Source organism: Vanessa atalanta, chromosome 15, assembly GCF_905147765.1.
Source record: "Vanessa atalanta chromosome 15, ilVanAtal1.2, whole genome shotgun sequence".
NCBI classification, from domain to species: Eukaryota; Metazoa; Arthropoda; class Insecta; order Lepidoptera; family Nymphalidae; genus Vanessa; species Vanessa atalanta.
Window position 1 is genome coordinate 9,536,559 of NC_061885.1, and position 24,519 is coordinate 9,561,077.

At 32.8% G+C, this 24,519-nt stretch overlaps 1 protein-coding gene across 5 annotated transcripts in view; it reads right to left on the reverse strand.

The window, feature by feature from the left end:
- Window positions 1–24,519, reverse strand: part of LOC125069611 (tyrosine-protein phosphatase Lar) — a 368,834-nt gene that overhangs the window by 181,783 nt on the left and 162,532 nt on the right. For all 5 annotated transcript variants that reach the window (XM_047679172.1, XM_047679170.1, XM_047679171.1 and 2 more), the window contains exon 3: window positions 16,757–16,862. In XM_047679172.1, coding sequence (XP_047535128.1) covers window positions 16,757–16,862 — 106 coding nt within the window. The remainder of the gene's footprint in view (window positions 1–16,756; window positions 16,863–24,519) is intronic.

The window sequence follows — 24,519 nt, forward strand, 5'->3', positions numbered from 1 at the left end:
ATGTAACAGTTTTAGGTAACGAATTTCAGCCCTTGGTATTTTAACATGTTACATACAAATATCTAGATACATTAGGTAGATACATACATGAATTAATAAACAACTGAAAACTATCCGTATTACGCCGAAGATAAGTTTATAGAAACGCCACGCAAATGATACAGCAAGCGATGAATTTGTAAGGTGATCTTGTTTTTTGATTCAATTAACTAAGGAACCTCAAAATCTGTTTGCAATTGGCGGAGACGTCAAGATACTACACATATACAGAACACATTATCCTTATTTTTCTAAGTCAATACAAATACATACAACTCAAACAGAAATTGTAAAATCATGCGAATCGTTTTACAGTTTTGGTGTAACTGAGAAAGAAGAATTTGATGCACAAATATAGAGTAATTCTACTACTCTTTACAGTGACTTGTAATGTCAACTTGAATTTCTCTAAGAGCACTACATACACTACGTACAAAATTAAATATTTTTCACTCGTAGCAACACGAAGAGATGTTAATTACATTCATGAAGTAGACGAAATTTGAACGTAGTATAAAATTAAATTTGAGTTAACTGGCTCAATTTTCGATATAACGTAGTTTGATGCATGCGAAAACAATTTACAATAAAAAACTTTAAAGAAAAAAAAAACAAATGTATTTAATTTTTTATTTTCACTACTTCGTAGATGGCTTCGGGAGATAAAGGCGAATAAAATTAAAATAAGTAAAATTGCATATCGATGTAAGACTAAACCTCTTACGAAACGACGTTATTTAAAATACAATTTCAAGATGTTAATTGAATAATTCTTGTTTGATTTAATTAAGAAATTACAAACGTAGATACTTTCAACTTCTATAACAATTAATTATTTGAATTGCGAAAGCAGAGTAATACTTACGTATTTAAATTATCGTCGTTCTTTACGTCGCCAATATTAATATAATATTAAATAATTATAGATACGTTTGGTACGAAACAATTTAAATTTCATTCAGTAAACAATATAACGTAAGTATAATAAATGCTTGCATATTGAAAATGCTAATTATATTTGGGTTGGTTAATCAAGTTTTAAAATGTATTAATTTTCCATATTTTATGAAAAGTTAATTTAAAACAATTGTTATATAAATGATTAATATCAATACAAGTCTGTGTTTGATCGTTGACGTGCCCGTGTATTGGTCAATGGCGGTATTGTCGTTGCAAACGTACCTTATTTATCTGCAACAATGTGATCGTTACAAAACTATAACAATTATTTGTATAATCGATAGTTATATTTTACACCGTTCAATCAACTTAAATCATGTGTATCGTATATATTATATTAATGGACCATGCCCTTTTATACATAACGATATATAAAACGTATAACTATGATTCGTTAATTTTCTTATAGGATATATACAATTGGTATATATTGTGATTGCAATAGTTAAAAGCAGATTTACCTGGTTTTGCGCAAGCCCGTCTGGGTAGGTACCACCCACTCAACATACTACCGCTTGTAAGCAATGCTTAGTGTTGTTGTGTTCATTTTTAAAGGATGAGCCAGTGTAACTACATGCACAAGGGACATAACATCTTACCAAGGTTGGTGGTTAAATTAAAAAATACAGTTTCATTGTCTACTTTGTAGTGGTGGTGAGCACTAATCATCAGGTTCCTCTTTTGCCCGTCCGTCTATTTCATAAAAAAAAGATATGTAACTACTGATTCTTCACGGTTATAACTACATCTATCTCCGAACTATTGTTAAATTTATATTAAAGTTAGCATCGGTGAATAGATTTTCATTTGGTTGACTGAAACTAAAATTGGTCTGTTGTCATGATGTGTGATGTCATGCATTCCTAACGATGACGCCAGGTCTCTCATAAACCGAGGACATTATTGATTGGCGTCACATTTATTATTTTGTGATATTAGGAACAAAATATTATTTAATATAAATAGCATCTAATATATATATAACAAAAGTAACATATGACTAATATATTATTCTTTCATGTTTTTGTCTTAGAAATCATATTTTATTCTTGTTCTACATATGTATGTATGTATGCATCAAAAATAGTAGTAAACACACTATAGATAAAAGCAGCAACAAACGTTGTATAAACTAGGAAAGAAAGGATAAACTCCAAGATTCCGGCTTTACAAAGTCAATATTTTATGCCCATGAGGCCAAGCACTCGATTACACAACAAAATATCTCATGCATAATAATTCTTATTAAAAAAGAACCTTATAAGAAGCGTATTATGGAACCAAACTTAATTTGAATCCAAGTGTTTAAACAAAAAAATGTTAAAAAATATTTCTTAATTCTTAAGACCTATTGTTAATGCAAAAAGACAAATAAATGCCGGAAATTAAATTTCAAATGTTTAAAAAAATTCTAATTATATCATACTAAACTTTTCCTTGAACATTACTTACATGTTATAAAAAATACTCAACCGAAAAACTTTATAAAGGAAATCTTATAAACTCAAATTATTCCGTACGACTTGCTTCGTAATCACTCGAAACGAAATAATTAAATAGGTCACCTCCCACGCCCACGTCATACATCTTACGACGAAAGAGGTAATTCCAGAGTGCGACGTACTCTGACCAAAAGTGGTTACAACCTGTGTTAAGTAACATACTTATTTGAACTACTAAGCTATACGAAGCTATATATATACATTTTATGTTTTGTGTTTAATGTATTTAATATCATATAAAAGAGTACTTTTTTTAATTTATTGGCTTCCCGATGGTAAGTGATCATCACTGCCAATAGATATTGTCACCGTATGTAATTTTAACGATTCTTTACATCGCCTATGTCTCACCAACCTTAGGGACTGAGATATTATGTCCCTTGTGACTTACTGCGTAAAGAACTCTATCTGTGAAGCTGCAGAAGCATAAAAAGTTCGATAGCTACTTAGTCTCAGTGACCTTTTATTATAATTTTTACCAATGTGTTTTATAGTTTAAGGTATGATGTGGCTGACATGTCTAAATAGAAAGTCTCAAATAAAAAAAAGGTTTTATATTCAAAATATAGAGCTAAATAAGTGATGTTTGCTTTTAAAACTGACCATAAAGTTTGTACTATCCAAATAAAAACACGAATAATTAAAATCGTGGTCAAGACGCTTCACTAAAAAAGCTTTTAAAAAGGAATTGCTTTTAATTAAAACTGCTAATCGCTGCTACTAGGTACATATTTTCGGTTGAGGTTGTATCAATTTTCATAGACTTTTATGTCTAGTTTTTTGAGTTAGTACTATAAAAGTTACATTAGCAAAATTAAAATTGTTGACGCGTTGTTTACACATATTTACAACGATAATATAATTAATTTATTTAGTACTACTATTCTTAAGTAAGTAACTAACTAGTAAATACAGAAAAAAGATTACTTTACTTTATATTAAAAAAGTAACGTTCAAAACATAACGGTGAGAGAATTAATAAAATAAGAGAATATAGGAATATGTATTTGCTTTTAGTTTGTTTAAACAAAATCCAGTTACGATTATATTATTTACTAATGCCATTGGATTTAATACATGGAAAAATCATATATATAAATAAAAAAAAAAAAAAACATTTTCATTAAACTTTATTTATACAAAATATGACATATAATAAAATAGTTGATTAAATTAAGTTTACGTTTTTCCGAAACGCTTAGCATATTGTAAAGTTTAAGCCTTATCCTAGTGGGTAAACAGAGTAAGCCGTGACGTAAACAATCACACGCGCCGTGAGCACGGGGAATTATTAGATAGTATGCTGACGTGCCTCTTTCTGTGTTATGTGATAGAGATTATTTTTAATAAAAATATTTGTTTATCACCTCGTAACCCAAATTCCTACGTTACTCACGTTCAAAAGTTTAATTTTAATATTATAAAACAGTTATAAGGACATTGTTAAAATATATGTTTTTAGAGGATTATTAAAAACATTTGAGTGAAATTTACTAATAAATTATTATGATAGATATATTAAGGAATCCAGAGGTTAGTGCTACAATCATTGCGAATAAAGTCGTAAATAATTTTTTCCTACGTTGGTTACGAAAGTTGGTGTTTGTACGATATGTTCTTCAGGAAATTCTTTGGTGGGAACAACAATGTTTTGCTTTCATTTCGTTTTAATATTAAAACAAGAACATTTCCTGCCATCTGTACGCTTCGATCTTTTAAACTATGCAACGGATTTTAATGCGGTTTTCAGTAATGGATATATTGATTCAAGAGAAACGTTTATATGTATAATACACGCATATTAGCAGAGTAAAACCGAGAATCGCAACTTTCCTAGCTGGAAAAAATAAAGAATTTTTCTATTTATGCTTGTTCTTCAATCTAAAAGTTATAATATAGATACTCATTGTACCCGTGTGAAGGCGAGTGAAGCTAATACTCGTATATAACTAAATACGATTGAGTGTCTCACGAGATCTATAGAACTATAGGCACGACTGACTCAAAACTTAGCACAAACCAACAAAACTTTCACGAAGACGATCACTAATAAAATTTCACTAAATTTAAATTCAAGGGAGTAAAGTGAGAACGGTAAATATGTATGAATTATATCCGTACAAAGTCGGGCCGGACAACTAGTTACGGCTATAAATAGAGCGTGTTAAGCGGACCTTGATCAAACTGTAATTGAATATTAATGAAACAACAGCTACCCAATCACGTTACACCTATAGTAGTTGTCGTAGTTATAATACATATACGATGCACTCGTTTGGAAGCCATCCGTTACGAAACACGCAAGGTTTTTTTTAAATAATTCGACCTCGAAATTATATACGTTCTATACATAAACGAGTCGACTTTAATTATTTCTCTGAATCAAATCAAATCAAATTATACTTTATTCAAGTAGGCTTTTTTTTACAAGCACTTTTGAATGGTCATTTAATAAACTATTTGAAGTAAAGCTACCACCGGTTCGAAATGTAGATTCTACCGAGAAGAACAGGCAAGAAACTCAGTAGTTAATCTTTTTTTTTGTCTGTTATTGTCAATTGTTACTTGCACATTATACTCAAAATGCGCATAATATTGAACTTTTGATTTGCTGTCTGTCAGTAATCTTGTATCCCAAACTTTTGAACTAGTAAGACTATAGTCTTTGCAACTGAAAATATATAAACATTATTTTACAACAGAGATCCTTCGTTCAGTTAATAAGCCAAATAAAATAATCACGAAATGTATACAAGTTTTAATTGAGGCACAAATGTTACCTGTCTGGATGTAATAACGCTGGCTGTATTTATAACTGAATATAAACACCGTATACGGGACTCACTCGAGCCGGAACATGTCATTAAAACCGGTTTAAAAACGTACTGTGTATTGTATATACGATTGGAGTCTATAATGTAATTAAAGCACAAAGAGATCCGTACATTCGTTTCCATGTAAGGTTTATGACTAGATCTGTAGTGCGTCTTTATTGACTCCTTAGTCTATACTATACATACATATGTTTATTACACGTACATGTACAATGTACATATTAAGTTTAGCAAATAACTTTTTATACGAATGTATGATATAAAGATAAAATCCAATAATACTTCATTTATTTGTGTAATCTACACATTATTATTTACGTAACAGTAAATTATTTTATAATATATGAACTATTAATAATGAACGAAGAAAGAAAAACATTTTAACAAAATTAATACCAATATAGTGCAACTAAATTAGTAGAGCTATATTTTAATAAATCAAGAAATAAAAAATGTACATATTTATTCAAAAACAAAAAAAGGTTTACAGCGTATGGCGACACCATCTACTTCTAAGCTACTAAGAAAACCTGTCAACCGGACGAATGTAATTGATGGACATACAACCAAAAAAAAATCGTTAACATTCATAATATTATAATATATGCATTGGGATCGGATATCGAGTGTCGACAACACGATTGTAACGCATACGATAAAATAGTTTAAGTAGAAAAACTATTTCTTTGAAAATATTAACCAACGCACGATATTATTACAATCTAGCGACACGTCTTAACAAAGAAAATATTATTAAATAAATATAGATCATTAGTTCGGAGATTACCCTCTACATACAAACAAACAAATTTTACCTGCTTATATAATATCAGTATAGATATTCGAAACGGTTAATTGCCTATATTATAAAAATGATCTCACGTGGCGTTAAAAAATAGCAAATATTATCAAATTAGATTACTTGACCGTTCCTCGTTCAGTCGAAGCAATGCTAATTCCCTGTTAAATAATAAATTTCCCGCAACCGGCACAGCACTTGTTTCATCTATTTCGCTGAGCTGGAGAACAGAACCGACAATATTTCAAGATGATCTACGCCCTCTATTACGGAAGAATTTCGAGCGAAACTTAAGATGTTATGTGAAACTTTAATCTTTTCGTTTTAATAAAGTCCGTCCGAGGTTTTAGCGCGCGGTATTGCGATAACGTTAAAAAAGTAACACGGTACGCGAAGAATAAGATATTAATTTACCGCCTGAAATTTTACTGAAATTTCTTTAAAGAGAATTTTTATGTGATATTTGCTATTATATTTACAACGATGCTTTTATTGTTAAAAATAATAGCAATTTCGAAGGCAATTATTTTAATTCATACGTATGGGCTTGAATCCCGCATTCCCATAGTCCGGGACTGCTGGCCGATATTATTGCCAACCTTCAAACTCCGTGCCGCTACTGAGAATCCTTTGTCAGAAAAACTATCTCTCTCTCTATCTAATCTGGAATTCTAAAGTGGGACCTCGAGATCTATAGTCTTATAACCACTAGAACTACAAGCCAGTTATAGTGCACTTCTGATGCCATTAGGTCACCTATACTCAATTTTAGTATTTAATACAACTAATGATAAAATAGAATAATATATTAAATACCATTGACAAGGTATGATGATAAAGGGGGCGGACCAGAGGGACTTAGCATTGGGTACCAAAAAAATGAGTTTGGACTTGTATTTTATTGTTTATAATATTTTGGTAAGTTTGTACATTGTAGTTACAAACGTCTGATTATAGAATAGCAAAGTATTGGAATTGAATCTTTTTATTATGGTATTGGTTGGCGGACGAGCATATGGGCCACCTGATGGTAAGTGGTCACCATCGCCCATAGACAAAGGTGCTGTAAGAAATATTAACTATTCCTTACATCATCTATGCGCCACCAACCTTGGAAACTAAGATGTTATGTCCCTTGTGCCTGTGATTACACTGGCTCACTCACCCTTCAAACCGGAACACAACAATACAGAGTACTGTTATTTGGCGGTACAGTATCTGATGAGTGGGTGGTACCTACTCAGACGGGCATGCATAAAGTCCTACCACCAAGTAAATTCTAATTATTCATTATTAACAAACTAAAAATCGACCAAATCTTTATACGTCTGTGTAACTTCTAACGATCACAACTCAAGCCTGATTTTTATTTAGTTTCATTCTGAGTTATTTCCATCACATTTGCCCACTAGATTCACTTGTGGCTGAAAGTGGGTACGGTTAGCAGAAAACACATTCTCTCGTTGACTATATTATTTTGTAAACTTTATTATAGCCTCGGGTTTTGCTAGTTTAAGCTACATAACCTACGCATAACAAATATTATCGTCTAAGTTATATTGAGTTTTAGACGAACAACATAGTTCGCGTGGAATGAACTGCTCATGTTAATTCCTTTTAACATTATATTCATTAATTTAACTGTGATGGCCTTGCAGCTTAAACGAGTAACTTGTAGCCGATCATCGCGGGTTCAAACCTGAGTAATTAGCTCTGATATTTCACCATTATATTCTATGAAATTCTGAAACTTGTGTTATCCGCAGTGAAGCGATATGTTTGAATAAGCTCCAACAACTTCCTCAACAGATGACGAGGCTTTAAGCCAAGCAGATAGAGCTCTGCGAGTCGTTATTGAAATGAAGGTTATGCCGAAGATTTAAATCGGTCTTCGATATGAATTAATTGATAGAGCAATCTTAAATCTTCGTCCCAACAGAAAAAAATCTTCACAACTTTAATACGGTAAACTATCGATTTCCTAAAGCGTTTCTTTGATGTCATGTAATCCTTTTAAATAAATATTAAATATTGGACAACATCACATACATTACTCTGATCCCAATGTAAGTAGCTAAAGCACTTGTGTTATGGAAATCAGAAGTAACGACGGTACCACAAACACCCAGACCCAAGACAACGTAGAAAACTAATGAACTTTTTCTACATCGACTCGGCCGGGAATCGAACCCGGGACCTCAGAGTGGCGTACCCATGAAAACCGGTGTACACACTACTCGACCACGGAGGTCGTCATCCTAGTATCAATAAAATATTCCATTACTGTTAAATCAAACAAAAATTATTACAGTTAATAAAAATAATAAGATATAAAAAATTAAAACCAAACGTATAATCAATATTTTATTTTCATCGTCAAAATCGACTGATATCACACAAACTAAAGTCTTTTAATGCAAAACGTAATGTCCAACGAACGATTATGGTATTATAATTGATATAATTAATGGATTTACGAAGAAATAGCGTAGAAATAGAGTGTCGGCGAAGCTGTTATCGATACTACAAACAGGAGGAATAATCTCGTATTATAAATAAAAATAAATTAGAACTGTTATTAGTGCTCAATATAGCTGAGCCATTAGTTAGATTGGAGTAGGCTGTACGTACACTAATTTTTACTACGCACATATTTGGATTAATTTTAATTATAAATCTAGCGATTTTAGATTAGAAGATTTATTATTAATTTCGGCCTTCAGTAATTATAGAATATATACATATAAATATATATATATATATATATATCATAGTGATTTACATACACAAGTGTATGTTATAACGCTATAGAATCAAATCCGATATTTTTTTGTAAACGTACATTAAATAGTTATCACATTATTATTGTGCCAAATGATTTATAATACATGAACATCATCACATGTTTCTATTTTTTTTTTATGATATAGCAAGTCAGGCGGTCAAATAGACCATCTTATGGTAAGTGGTCACCACTACCCATAGACATTGGCGCTATTAGAAATATTAACCATTCCTTACATCGCTAATTAGCTACAAACCTTAGGAACTAATATCTAATACCAATACCTTATACTTCTTGTGCTTTTTCAAACCGGCATACAACGATACTAAGTATTGCTGTTTGGCGGTAGAATATCAGATGAGTGGGTGGTTGGTACCCAGAAAGGCTTGCAAAGCCTTGCGGTGTATTACTTAAAGCTTACGTGTATAAAAATAAAATACGAACGAAATCTCGATACTGAATCTGCCAACGAATCTCTATAAAAAAAATATTAAAAATACATTTTAGCATAGTCATCTATTCATAGGCACTAAAACGCCCGACAACACAACTCAAGCGAGGCTCTTTAGCTGGGCAGATAGGGCACTCTTTCATGCGATGCACCTCCGGTCCCATTAACTTTGGCAAAGTAAAGACAGTTTAAACTATGCATGTATCGTGTTTACATCTCCTTTCAACCCACAAGCCTTACACTACGAGCACTTGTGAAGCTGAATAGCGCGGTATGAAAAGACTTCGAGGAAGCGCGGTGTCGATTCGATTCTTCAAACTTATCGCACATTCATGGTCAAGATATCTCAAGAGAAAATATTTCATGTTAAGTTTTAAATATAAACCATGTAATGAGATGAGATATTCGAACGAATTTGTGTTTTTGGTATATAGAAAGAATTTATAAATTACTTTTTCTTTTTAATCTAACCCATTAACAGCGCTGTTTTGGGAAAATGTGTAACAATCAGATTAAATCGCCGTTTTTTGCGTATCGATACAAAATTAAATTAAAATTGAATTATGGAGGACCACTGAAGGCTTTATACAAAGTTATCGGCTATTAACCCTTTAATATATCACATTTAATGTACTCGAACACTCCACTTTCTCGCCCGAAAATTGCATGTCACACATATTGTTCAGTTAAACATTTGCTTTACAAATTGCTTTCACAATAACGCTGTTCTAATAAAGTCGTCATTAAAAATGAATATTATTAATTTGGATAAAGTTACGCTGCAGAGGGGTCGGTGTAATATGTTTCGGGATGGTTTTAAAATGACTGTACCGATATTATCGTTACAGAGGTCTTTTGGTTCTTCATTTGGACCATTGTGTGACCTTATCGTTGTTCATTAGTTAGTATAAGGTTAATAAGATTCTTTGTTAAGAACTCTGAACGCTTTCACAATTTTGCCTTGAATGCACCTTATCTCCGGGCTTGTTTGCTCACTGCCTCCGTAAAAGACCCACCGTTTTTCACCGCCCGCCAATTTTTCCAACGTTAGTTGGTAATTACGAACGCAAGTCGAGATAGTATCTGAAGAGACGTCTTTGAAACGAATAATTTTTTATTTTGTCTTAAGCAATTTAAGCGCTTTAATATCGACGTTTTAAAACAAACAAGTTATAGGGATGATTGTCGCTCAAATACCGAGTCGAGTCAATGGGACACTTGAGAACGAAATGAAAAATTAATGGCCTGGAAGTAATACTTCGCAGACGAACGTGAGATAATAGATTTTAATGCCACTTGAAAATGTTATTGATTTACCTTTTATCACACAACTATTGATATTATCATTGAAATTATTTATTATCTTAATGATGCATAAAGAAGCCGCTAGTTTTACTTGTTTTTAGATAAATAAATATAATATTAATTTAATAAGTATAATTATAAAATAAAAAGACCTTCACCTCTGAAAGCAGATTACTATAACAAAAAAATTAAGAGCAAAGGGTAAACAAACGACCTATCTATAATATCAATATAAAATAATATCACAGTCAACTGATTTTCCGGGATATTTTTTACATAAGCAAGACCATCCAAGCTGAAACTTTCTATTACTGGGGATTGAAAGGAAATCTCTCTTATCAGAAGCGATTATTGGGCCAGGATTAATATCTATCGGTCGGTGTGCCGACAGACGCTCGAGATGAGATTTTTCACGATAAATCCTTTGTGGTGTTCGATTTTTGTTTTTTAACCCAGACAAGATTGTTGTGTACTGTGAGGTTGGATGCCGCCAATATACTTTAAGAAATACGATTTAAGCTTATCAACTAACTTTTAAGATATGAACTGTCAAATATTTATACGTTGCCACAAAATGGATATTATAAAAATATTCCTTATAAAAATAAAAAAAAATCTGCTCCAACGTTTATAGTAATCGGTCAAACAGGGTCGTAATCTCAAACAGAGAATATTAACATCATTTTTATAAAATTTCCTTTAGAATAATGATTTTATTAATTCAGTCTTTCGGTTAATTAGTCTGCTGGAAGCCATAATAGAAAAAAAGTACAATAAATAATTGAATAGCATTGCTAGCTCGTGTAATATTTGGAGCCGATATAACTCAGTAATCAGAACGCGGACATCTTAACCGATGACTGCGAGTTCGAACTCAGACAGCACCACTAAATTTTCATGTGCTTATTTTGAGGTTATAATGAAGGAAAACGTCGTTAGGAAAATTGCATGTGTCTAATTTCAAGGAATTTCTGCCACACGTTTATATGTATTTCTACCAACCATCATTGGGGCAGCTTAAATGAATTAGCATTGGTACTTTTACAGGCTGTTTTAGTATAGTAGTAGTAATATTTAAATAAGTGCGGTCTAGTTACTCGATTAATACGATCACGCTTTACTTTCTATTATAGACAATTATAGTCGCGAATATGATTATTCGCTAGAACAATATATTGCGCCTCGAGCGAAAATACGAGTACACTTCATCGATACGAGGACTTGTGTTGGAAACAATAACACTTACCTAAAAGTACGTCGAAATTATAGCTATTACATATTCATGAATCTGTTGCTTGGAGCGGCTCGTGGGGCCCCTGAAGTATATTTAGGGGATGTTTGGGATACAGCTGTGATTGCTTATGGAGAATTTAGAATTATTAGCATCGTGGTTTCTTATTTGTTTCTTTTAATTTAGAGTATTTTATTATTCGATACGTCAAAAATATTCTATACACAATAATCTATTTTATATTTGTAAAATTATAATTGAGCATCTATTAACCTATTAGTATATTTTCCATAAGTAATTCAGCTAACTATACGTAACTGGCTAAAAAGTTTTGATTTTACTCGACCACACTTTTCCAGAGCACAGTAAGGATACAATTGAGGGAGAATTTAATTTGACATATGCTTTCACCGAGTTCGAGATAAGTTATCAACGAAATTTGATTACATATAAAAATTTGAATATAAGATTCAAATCTGCGACCGTTGGTTAAAGTTCCGGTATTCGGTCCACTGGACCATATTGGTTGTCAATTCGATACAAGTACATTAAAACATCAAAGATTCCTCACATATTCCATAACACAACCGTCAATTGATCGTATCAATCAAATATATTTCCATATCATTGATGAAAAATATTCATATTTTTTCTTATTAATGAATTTCAATGAACGTACCGACGCGAAATCTCGGAAACGTCTAAACAAGGCGGCAGTCGATGGCTCTCAAAATCCTTGATACGACGTGACGGTATATTAGCATTTAGATTATCTTTGCAACGCACATCGTTCCTTGGAATATGCTTTATTTTAGCTTACGAATTATTTTCACACCGATACATTTGTATATTATATATGTATTAATCATTTTCATTTAAAACGAATACCTTTATACATTGCGAATAATGTATCGTGTTCAGGTTATGACTTTATTTTATATATACATATGTATACATACACATTACATGTATCCAATAGAGTCACAACTTCCTACAGTTGTTGGTTGGCATTTGTTTAGTTTTTTGACACAGTACCATCAACGTGCAATATATGCTACGCGAGTCGTACAGATAATTGTTTCCAAAAAAAAATGTGTCGAAAAGTTCATTCTAACGCACGCCAACCAGAACTACTAAAATTTTTATATGTATAAACCGATAAGAACATATGATTGTTATTTCATTAGACATTCTACATTATTTTAGAACCATCACATAGCAGAAATCAGTACTGGCATGCTTGGGTTTAGAGGGAAAGTGAGCTAGTATTTGAGAACAAGGGGCAAAATATCTAACTACTCGTGGTTGGCAGTTGCGAGTTGACTGTGAAAAATGTCTTTAAATGGTGACTTCTAATAAAATCAGATAACCCACTCTTTGTTTGTCCCGTAACAAATTCGAATGAATACCTAACGACAACAGAGACTATGCAATGTTTATACTCTGTCACCTCCCATTCTTACTTCAGACATACTGAGTCCCACAGTCTGGACTTACTCGCATTTATACAAATTTCACGTTCGCTTCGCTTGATCGCACACGTGTGACTGATTCTTTACACATTCTATAACATATGTGTTACTTTATTGATTGCTTGTGCTTTACTTCATGTGGGGAACGTGACGCCCCTTCTCTTGAGTATAATTACTGGGTTCTACTGAATATACTCGTAAAATTTAGTTCTGTTTACATAACATCACTGGTATCGTAGTACATAACATTGTCGACAAACTCAAATCGACCGTACTAAAATATAAGCTACTGATTTCAAAAGTGATATTTGTAACGAAATAAAAGTAAATTTGCATACAATTTATTTCCAAGCGCAACCCGTCCACGGTTCAATAAAGTACACACGGTTAACTGTAATCGGCCGGTCTATAATGTATCACTCCGGTACAATATGACAGGTTCATTCCGCGTTATCCTCTTGCGCATATTAAAATGCAAATCAAAGCTAGCAGACGCGTAATTTTTTCGTCGAATCGAATCGACGGGCGTAATCGAGACCGACGAACATAGTCACGTCTGTAATATATTTTCTGGCTGTCGTAAAGTTCTAATACGAAATCTTTTTTACTTATTCCAATATGTGCACACGTAAAGAATTTTTTTTAACGCCCTTTACGAGCGCAATAAAATTCTTAATCGAAAAATAATGTTGAAGCCGCGCTGTGTGTAATTTGTATAGGGTTTTGCAAAAAGGGTAATTCAGTGAAGTTGGCTTCGTTGTTGTATCATTTCGTTCATTAATTGCGTTCATAAGTTCGGTGTGGGTCGTTTTATCGCCGACACAGCCGCGGCTCGGGCCGCTTATGCAAATGAGACACCGCGTGTCAGTAACGATGGCATTATAACAATTTAAGAACTAAAATAACAATAAGTGTTCTCTTTATACACTGGTCCTGGTACTGTATTTCTTATAATTGGAGAGCCTGAAACAATTCTATTTCTCTTCTGGCGCTAACGAGGTTTAAGGCAAGCTGCTTGATCTCTCCGGTCCAAATCTCTCACGATATTATCTTTCCAAGCAACTGAACCTGTGTTACAAGATACATGAATAAAATAACGTCCTAACCGCCATGGTAAGCGTTGTATTGAAGGTGCAAGGAACAATTATTTCTTAAAGAACAATCTTTAAGTCGAGGGTATGTGAGGACCAATTACGATCGAGCTTATTATATAAATAAAAAAATATATAAATAAATAAAAACGATTATCGTTCCGAATCAGCAAAATAGCGGTTGATACTTTAAATAATTCCATCATGGAAACTTTCGTTTGAATAATATATCATGTCATTACTTTTCTCTGAATAATATTTACGAGTGTCGAATTCTTTGCGTGAAAGTATCGCAAATGAGTGTTTCATAAAGAATAACAATTTCCAATTACCGCTTTGGTTGTGATATAAATTTTCATTTGGTCTGAGTTTCACATGTAATCGACGTGTACGAGACCGGGACCATTATTTATTTTTATCCGTTACAAGGTAACTCGTATCTGAAACTCAACGTTTAATTTCAGAGCGTGAAGCCATTTTAACATATCATTTTCATAAAGCAGTGAAACATAATTATGCAGGAATGGGCAGACCCAGGACACGGATGCGATTTTTGGTTCGAGTTTTATGTTAATAAAACCTTCTCACTATGCTAATGAGTGAATATCGGACGTTTGGCTGCCTAGTTGTTCTAGTTGCCGGCACATATTGCCTTAGATGCCGAGTGACTAGGTTCATTGGTCTGGTATAATAAAAAATATCGGGGTTTTCCATCAAAAATTCTCAGTTGCTGTACACTACCGTGCTTCGGAAAGCACATCCAGCCGTCTTGTTGGATTTGCTGTCTCATAGGATTCTGAGTGCACTATAATATGTCCGGTGCAGTTTGGCAAGTCTCATTTAAAAACGGCGTCGTGTCCGACATAGTCAGTAGAATATCATCTTGATCGTCATGATTCGCCGTTCGATATCATCATGATCGTTATATGACGTTTCACACGAAACACTATGCAAAGGTAATGGTAATTTTGCGTTTATGCATTCAATGAAGGAGAAAGCGAAGTTCAATAAAATGAACTATTCAATTGAAACAATTCAAAACTTTACAGAACAAATATGCAGAACTGAGCAATGAGCATTCCTCATTTCCAAAGCTTTTTATTTATCAGAAATATCAATATATCCATATCTGTATATAATATCCATTTATATTACGTAATATCTTAATTACTTTCAAACAGCATCGTTATAAGAAACGGACTGATTAGCTTCTATTATTATTCAGCTTATATTGTAGCATTTCTTCGTTGGAAAGGGATTTTATAGATTGGAAATTAAACTTATTATCTCTCAGAATATAGCAAGGAATAATGATACATCTTTTGATATTTACGATACTGAAAGTAAAAATATTTCATCGAAGAAAATATTTCTACTAACAATTATTCCGCATGACTACGAACAAAAACAGAATGAATAATGAATTGAAGCCAATATTCTATAGAGTACGTATTGCTTATGGTCGAATTTAGTCTCAATTTTTGGACGATTGTCGTCATTTTGTGACATTTAACAATACTTTCGAATGATAGAGTTTTACACAAATTTATTATTCGAAGGGAGAGTCAGAATCGGATATTTATAGGCTGTACTGTGATTTACCATTTTACACGACAAATAACATACTTTAATGCATTAATTCCTTATATATCCTTATATCCTTATATATTAATATTACTTTCTTCTCCTCCAAAACGATCAATAGCCTATCTTTATATAGTATTATTTTTAAAGATGACATAAAGTTATGTCTAGTTTACTTTTTACCTACAAGGTTTAGAATTATTAATTCAACTACCACCAGTTATAAATGTAACGTTAGTAACATTTCACGGGTCAATATTTATTTGTTAATTTGATACAAATGTCTGGTTCCCTTGACTTTTTTTTTAATTTACATTTGTGTATGTTATTTTTAAATGATTGTCCGCAATTACTTTTATTATTTTAATGTCGTGTTGTTACGTCGTCAGTTCGTTCTTTACATACCAAAAGTGTTTTTGTAACAACTTAATAATAGCATGCGATTTAGTGAGACTCCCATTTATTTCGACTTCACTTGACCGTTTAAATGTATTTAGGTAGCACAAATTACATGGAAATTTAATGAAATCTACTTGTATTTCGTTTGTTTTTTTTTCGTGCAACAAACAATTTTCGCGAATTAGAATTAATGAAACTTACATTTCATCAGTAATGCTTTTTTAATTGAAAAATACCTATATAAGGGATATTAAAATCGAAAACAATGAGAGTCATCGCTTAACTAAAATAGGATAGAACTTACCAGCAGCGTCGGCTTGAGAGAGGAAGAATAGGCAGGCGATCAGCAGAGCGGCGGTGCGGTGGTGCGCGCGTCGCCGCTCTCGCATCTTACTGGCGCCGGGCTGCGCCTGCGCCAAATACCACGTGACAATGCACCGTACCCAACATCACCGCGCGGCTTTCCCGCGCCTCGTTAAGGCTCCAAACCTCCCAAACGCTTTGCCCCAAGACCCAACAATTTCGCTCCAACCGAGCAAAAAATTGATCCAAATAATGATACTCCGAGATTACTTACTGCTTACACACTATACACATCACAACCGAGTTTTGCCACTTACGATAAACTTTCAAGAATTTAGGCTAACAATATTATATCACAAAAAATACGACAACCGCTTCGATGATTAAAAAATTCGAAATATTAGGCTAAGAGAGTATTGTAAAGGACAACGATTAGTAACTATATAATTTATATACAACTATATTTCATTTCGTTTTATTTGTTCTTCGATATATCGTGTTTTACGCTGGAGTATTTCACTGCGCGTAATCATTTTCCGGAAGCACAGTTCGGTTGAAATGAAAGCGATAGTTCAACCATATTCCATTGTTATTGCGTTTCTGTCTTCTCAACTGGATCTTTGTAACACGGAAAACTTGTACGTTCGTCTATTAACACTACAGCGGAATCTCCTTTTCATCAAACACATTTTTTATTCCTTGAAATAAAAATCATAAGCGCTGCTCTCCTGAGGTCGCACCTGTAACGAGATTGACCCGATTGTAACATGTCAGCAGAAATTAATGATCATGTTTCTCGCTGATATGTGACATTTAAAAAAACGGAATTGGAAAGCGCTTTTTCACATTCTACATTTTAGCAATATTTTCACATAGTTGTTTCATATTTTATTTAATTAAATGATTTTGAAGGTTTTGTGATTTTTATAAAATAAAAGTGAAATTCGACGTGAACGGCAGCATGAATTGCAAAGGCATGTATTGAATCATAAATCGGTAACAGTTGAATCGTAGTAGCGCATGCATAAGTCACTTGTAGCAATGTGCTACAACGTAATACATTGTAGCAACGTGCGTAGCACTCGTAGGCGTTTATGACGTAACCTATTGAATATAATATTTTATCACATATGTGCCGTCAGATTCAAAGAAATGAGAATACAAATTGTACTCTTTCACAGGCAACAAAACTTTAAACATGATTTAAAAGTAAAATAATGTTATCATTCTGAAACGAAAATAAATATGATGATCACGATTATGAGATATAATACGAAACGATAATATGGTTTCAGGTGAGTTGTTTTTTCGGTAAACAACTCCATCAGAACTATCTGCGTTTCAAAAACCCACCAGCAAAAGCAATCCTAATGTAGGCTGGCAATGGGATTTATGATGTACCCCGCAAATCGTATAAAGAGCGATCATTTATCAAAAAAGGAAACGAGAACTATAAAATGCTAGTTTTTGACATTTAGTTACAACTTGCAGATATCGGTAACTATTGCCGATATATTATTAACATACATATATCTTGTAGTTTATTGACATTATGTTTTCATTTAAAATGTTCTAACATAAGTTGACCTATGTTTTTGTTACAACCCTGGTTTGAAGACTTGTTGAAATTTATCTCTTTAATTTATGTAGTTATAGTTCTTCATAGAATCGTTTTTTTTTATCTTCAAAGAGTAAGACGACGAAGTAGAATTTGAGACGTCAATAAATGAGGACGGTTCGAAAACAAATTTAGCTGTATTACGAACTGGTTCCACAGAGTGGTTGTGTGAGGCAGAAAATGTCTTAAAAATCGCGCTGTTGTGGATTTTCGGGCATCTAGGTGGTGCGGGTGAAACTTAGAATAAAAGTATTCGAAACAATACATCACTCCATTATTTCTGGTATATTCCAAAAAAGGTATACAACAACGCGAAACAGTTAGTTAAATTAAAGAAAGTTTTAGTCAGAAATGTTCCCAATGGATCTTAAGTAGGGCAGTGATCGCGGCGCGCGACTATTAGGTTATTTCGCTATAATGAGCAAAGTTTGTTTAATCGAAATGTTGCACTTTTAATTAAATTTCAAGTTTATTACGTTTTGTTTTAATAAGACTATTTTTTATGATAAGATTTATGGTTAAAGGTATAATTTATTGTATTGCAAGATGTATAAAAACTACGTCTGGCTCTCTGCACTGCCAAACTATGGGTATGTAAGATACTACTAACATACCTCTTTGGTGATTACATTAGCTCGCTCGCCTCGTAAAAGAATACATAAATACAGGGTATTGATATATGGCAGTAGAATAATTAATGAATGAGGGGTAGCCACTGAGACATATGTCTCAGTACAAAGCCCTGTCATTAGTGGAATAGTTAATAAATATATTAAACAAGATGACGACCAGTACGTTAAATTTTCAAATAAAATGTGCAACTGTATTTCTTCAAAGCGATCAGCGTCACCGATTCCATTCATCCTCTATGTATACTCTACTCTATGTTTCAACATATTGAAAATAAATTACATCTTATTGATTCTCAATATGACGTGATTCGGCAAAATGTAAAAAAATATATTTACAAATTGTTAATCATACTAAATATATGTTCATAATTCGAACAACTTGGACGTTAGAATTAAACACTCAACGGGTATTACGGGACGTGTAAAGTTCTAGACTCATAAAATAAAACTAAAATGTACCCCCGATCGTACGAATGATATATGAAATCGTTTGAGAAAGCAATCGAAAAGCATTATATTTTAAAGTCTCTCCATTCACCCTCTCAATATCGAGGACTATTCCGATGACACCATAATTTATGGAAACTGAAGTTTGAGTTGAAATAACTTCCACCATTCATCCAAGTTTGCTCTCGTATCTGAATAAATGCAGCTAGCGAGAGTACGAAACTCACCTTGGAATTCAATAAAGAATTCTCAGTTTCACGGTTAGAACGAGACAGTTATATAACTAAATATTGAATGATAGAGACAGAAACAGTTTGCACGACTTATAACTTTCAATAAGAACGGACCAGGTGTGACCGGCGACTGGAGCTATTTGCATAGCACGGAGTAACTCGCCTTTATTATAAACGTACTCGACCGAAACGGCTGCTAAAGTAAATATTCGAACAATATTCGGATGACTTGTTTGCTGTCTGTGTGTCAAAGATTAGTAATATTTGTAATCTTAATTTTATACCGAGACAAAACAATTACAGAGAAAACAAATAAATACAAAATTATATTATGTTACAAAAGACGACCTCGTCGTTCAAATGAGATCTTCTTTCAAGGTAACGTTAGATTAGGTAAATATTTTGGTTATTATTTTACCTAAACGGCTGTTTCTTTGTGGCGACGGCGACAAAAATAAATAAATTTTTGTTTTGTCTTAATAGATATTATTTTTACACAATTTTAAGATATCAATGAATGCAAATTTTATGTAGATATCTACACCAATCTATTCTAATATTATAAATGCGAAAGTAAATCTGTCTGTATGTTTTTTTTTTTGCTATTTCATGGCTAAGCCATTAAACTGAATTTGATGAAATATGGTTCGAAGCAAGTTTGAACTCCGAGTAAGGACGTAAGTTACTTTTAATGCATAACACCTCTGCTCACTGAGTAGTGGGCGTCCCTCCTAAAACGCGAGCAGAGCAGCGGATGACAACGGGTATGAATATGAATTATTTATATAAACCAAGCCAGACATTGTAATTAAATAATAAATCATTATTTTAAGTTATATTTGAGCAAGACTTTTTAGTTATTTTATTTAAGATCATAGATAATGATATTCCGCTAGTTAACGATCTCTTGAGATAGATTACAATCTAATTGTATTTAAAATTTTACGGTGACATTTTTAAAATAATATTGATCAAAAATCAATAATTATATCTATGCACAATTCAGAGATTATTCCCGACACAGATAGTATATAAAAATCAATATAGTTTACGTGAGCTCCTGTGAGTTGAGAAAGTAAATCTAAACAGAAACATCATGACTGACTCAGTAGTACGTTAACCAATTATTTTTTATCAAAGTCATAAATAACATGATGAAGAAAACTCACAAGAAATATGATGTCAAAACTAGTTTTGACCGAACAACTCCCTAACAATAAGAACGAAACTGCTCAGGCCATCTATCACGCGGCAACTTGGAAACGTTTAATCACGCCTGATCTTAATTAACTGACTAACGACCTCATTTGCGAACTCCCTCAATAACAACTACATTTTTGATTTCATATTTTCTTATGACGTTTAGGGTCGTGTATTAACTATTTGATATCCCATAGACGCTTATTTAAGCAATCACGAATTGATTTTTCATATTACTGAATACCAATTATGTAATAATAAGCACATACATTCTTATATAACTTTTCTTCTTCTACTTGATTGTAGGCTTCGTGAAAGCCCATTTAAGTAGCATTCATCATATTCTGCTTCAGTTTGAAGAGTGAGTGACCCCTTAGTCCCCTTAGTTGGTGGATTTCTTGCAATTTCTTGCCAATGTCTATAGGCAATGGTGACCACTTACCATGAGATGGCCCATTTGACAGTCAACTGATTCTGTCTAAATCTAATTACCCATAGATATATGCATTATTTTTCGACCTTTATTACATATCTATAAATAATGTAACAAATTTATTAATCCGTATGTAATAAGAAGTCTCTATAGTTCTCTATAGGTCAACGGTATTCGAAGCCGCCGCCGCGAAGCAACTCGCTTCTTAAGTTCCCAACTGTTGTTATTGGAGTGATAAAAGTAATAACATTAATGCCTCGAAGGAAAACTTTGCTAGTGTTATTAAAAAATATACGCAAACAAAACCACTGACGTCATAACTAAATAAATGCGAAAAAAAAAATCACAACATTTATATCATAAATCAAATTACGACAACCTAAAATTGCATATGACTTTTGTTTCTGTCAGGCATGTTTCACATGATAAATTGGTTCGCAGGTTCGCGGGGATGCTGTACATTATCTCGTGGTGGAAAACAAATGTCAACCTGTCACCGCCGCGGCTAATCCTAGGCTTCCCTGTCAGTATTATCAGGGCAAATACGGGAACTACGATGGCTGACGTACGAGTACGTACGTTTTTTTTCGTGAAATTTTCGGGGTAAAAGCGAATCGTATAAATATTTTTACTTTCAAATATATGAATCATTATTTTTCACAATCTGCAGACTAATCGAAAATAGTCCCAATGTCAATTGTAGTCGATCTGACAGTTGACGCTGATGATGGGCGTAAAAAATAAACGAATCGTAAATAAATCCAATTTTTCGATATCCTCGTTATCAAGATCGCTATACTTCTGTATTACATGTGATAATGACTATATTCGTAGTGTATTCATCTAGAGGCTTTCTATATTTTTTAATTTTAACTAACAACTAATACAATATGTTTTGATTTAGCGTTTGTTTGAGTTAATCAACCAGATATTTATTATGTTAGTATATCTTAGGATGTTAATATAATATATATAACATTAATGTAGATGTTATTTATGATGTTAATGTGCCTGCATTTTATTGCCAGGCCGCATCACAATCCGAAGTTTTTGATTTGGTTTGCATTGAACTCTAATACGATGACTTCTTCATTTACTTAGTCAAGTTCACTTAATCTTATATAAGTTTACTTAATCTTATATTGTATATTCGCTTGTACGTAATGATGTGTATAACGCTACAAATATTATTACTATTTACTTTTACTTTTAGTAAATGTGGATGTCAAATCTGACTGAATTCAAGCTCACCGAGTTAGCTATAATTTTGCACACATCAGTATATTTATAATAGCATAAGTTATTTGACGGGCTGATTAAATGACATTAAAGGTATCCCAAATTGCTGGGTCAAGGAAAGGAACGGATAATTACACAAACGCTTCTTGTACGTAAGCCAAGTTTATTGAAGGGTTTATCGAAATTTAAACCTTAATTGGTAAAACGGGAGCTTAAAGTTTGTATGGTGCAAATATTTCCAAGGAATGCATAGGAATACGAGACAGAAATTTAATATGAGTAAGGGTCGCTTTATTAACCGATGAAGCTACAGAAACAAATTTCGAAATATTGTGTTTATATATTTTTATTTCATTTCAAAAGAGACATGGATAAATTAAATTAAAAATGAAATCTGATAAATTAAAAATGTTTAGAAAATAATAGTAATTGCAATCCAGAATAAGCTTTATTCTAGAAGGCTTTTACGAGCACTTTTGCATATTCACTGTACAAGATAAATTAAATATAAAGCAACCTCCCGATTCCTGGAACTGAAATCGGCAAAAACTCGAAAGTTACTTTTTTCAGACATCACATTAAAATATATCAAACTAAAGATGATTGAACCTATATTTTCGTCATAAAATACATAAACATTACTAATATTACGCTTTTCAATCATTCATATAAACTCGTTTAGAAACTACAGAGTACTAAAATATTAAAATCAGATCATTCTATACGAGACCTTTACACGAAAAATTTTTTAGTACCTACTCTGGAAGGTTACCTATGGTCAAAAAATGGGAATTTGTGTTTTTAATTCATCTCGTGCTCAGCGATAAAGGAAAACATCGTGAGAAAACCTGCATCTGTATTTCAACGAAATTCTGTCACATCTGTATTCCACCAACCCGCATTGGAGCAGCGTAGTGGATTATGCTCCAAACCTTCTCCTCAAAGAGAGATGACGCCTAAGCCCAGCAGTGGGAAATTTACAGGGTGTTAATGGTCAAAAACCTTAAATACCCACCAATGACCCACCTCAAAAATTCCTTTTATTTTCTAAATCTAGTAGGATCATAATATAATTCATTAAATATTTATATATTTTTATTATTTAAGTCGGTATATCATACGAAACAAAGATAACTCTAATAAATGTATAGAGATTATAAATTTATATCATTCCTCCATCAAGTTCTAAGTTTTCATCGTTATTCACTAGGTCTGACACATTTCCCTAATCTTCTAGAGACTAAGACCTCTGAAAGCCATCTTCAATATGCATCTTAATAGGTCATAGTAATAAGCTATTAGCGACTTCAGCGTAGTTTAATAGCCGTCCTGGCAGCCATTTTATGCACCATTAGACATGCGAGCCATTTTAGACAACTCACATGGGCGGCCGTGTTCTGTTTGTGTTTAATGAGGTGTGACATATGTTGTAGCTGGCCGAGGCCTAGTTGCGGTGTTGGGTTTGAAGAGATCATGCCTGTTAATGTTGATTTAAGTGTAAGTGCATAGATGACCATTGACAATATGTAATTGCCGTCATGACTAATTCGCTTTAAATGATTGATCGGGACTCCGATCGTTGCTATTGAATGTTACACTACGGATAAAAACCGTTTGGCGTTTTTTAAAAACGAATGTTTCATACTTATTATATTAATTTTATTCTATTATCGAAAATAATTTAATTAATATTGTAACTAAACGAGTAAAAATAATCTGATCTAAAAAGTACTTCGTGTCTCGTGTAACGACTTTTATATGAAAAAATACCTTTAAAATGACGATTCAAACGTGCTCGTAAAATCCTATTTGAAAGTATATTTTGATTTAGTGGTTGTTAGAACCATGTCAAACACCTCGATCCAAGTGGAAACACCATCTATTACAAGTTTAAGGAATACCAGCGATACAGAGTAAAAAACATTTATTTTTTTATATAAAAAAAATAATTTTAATACTATT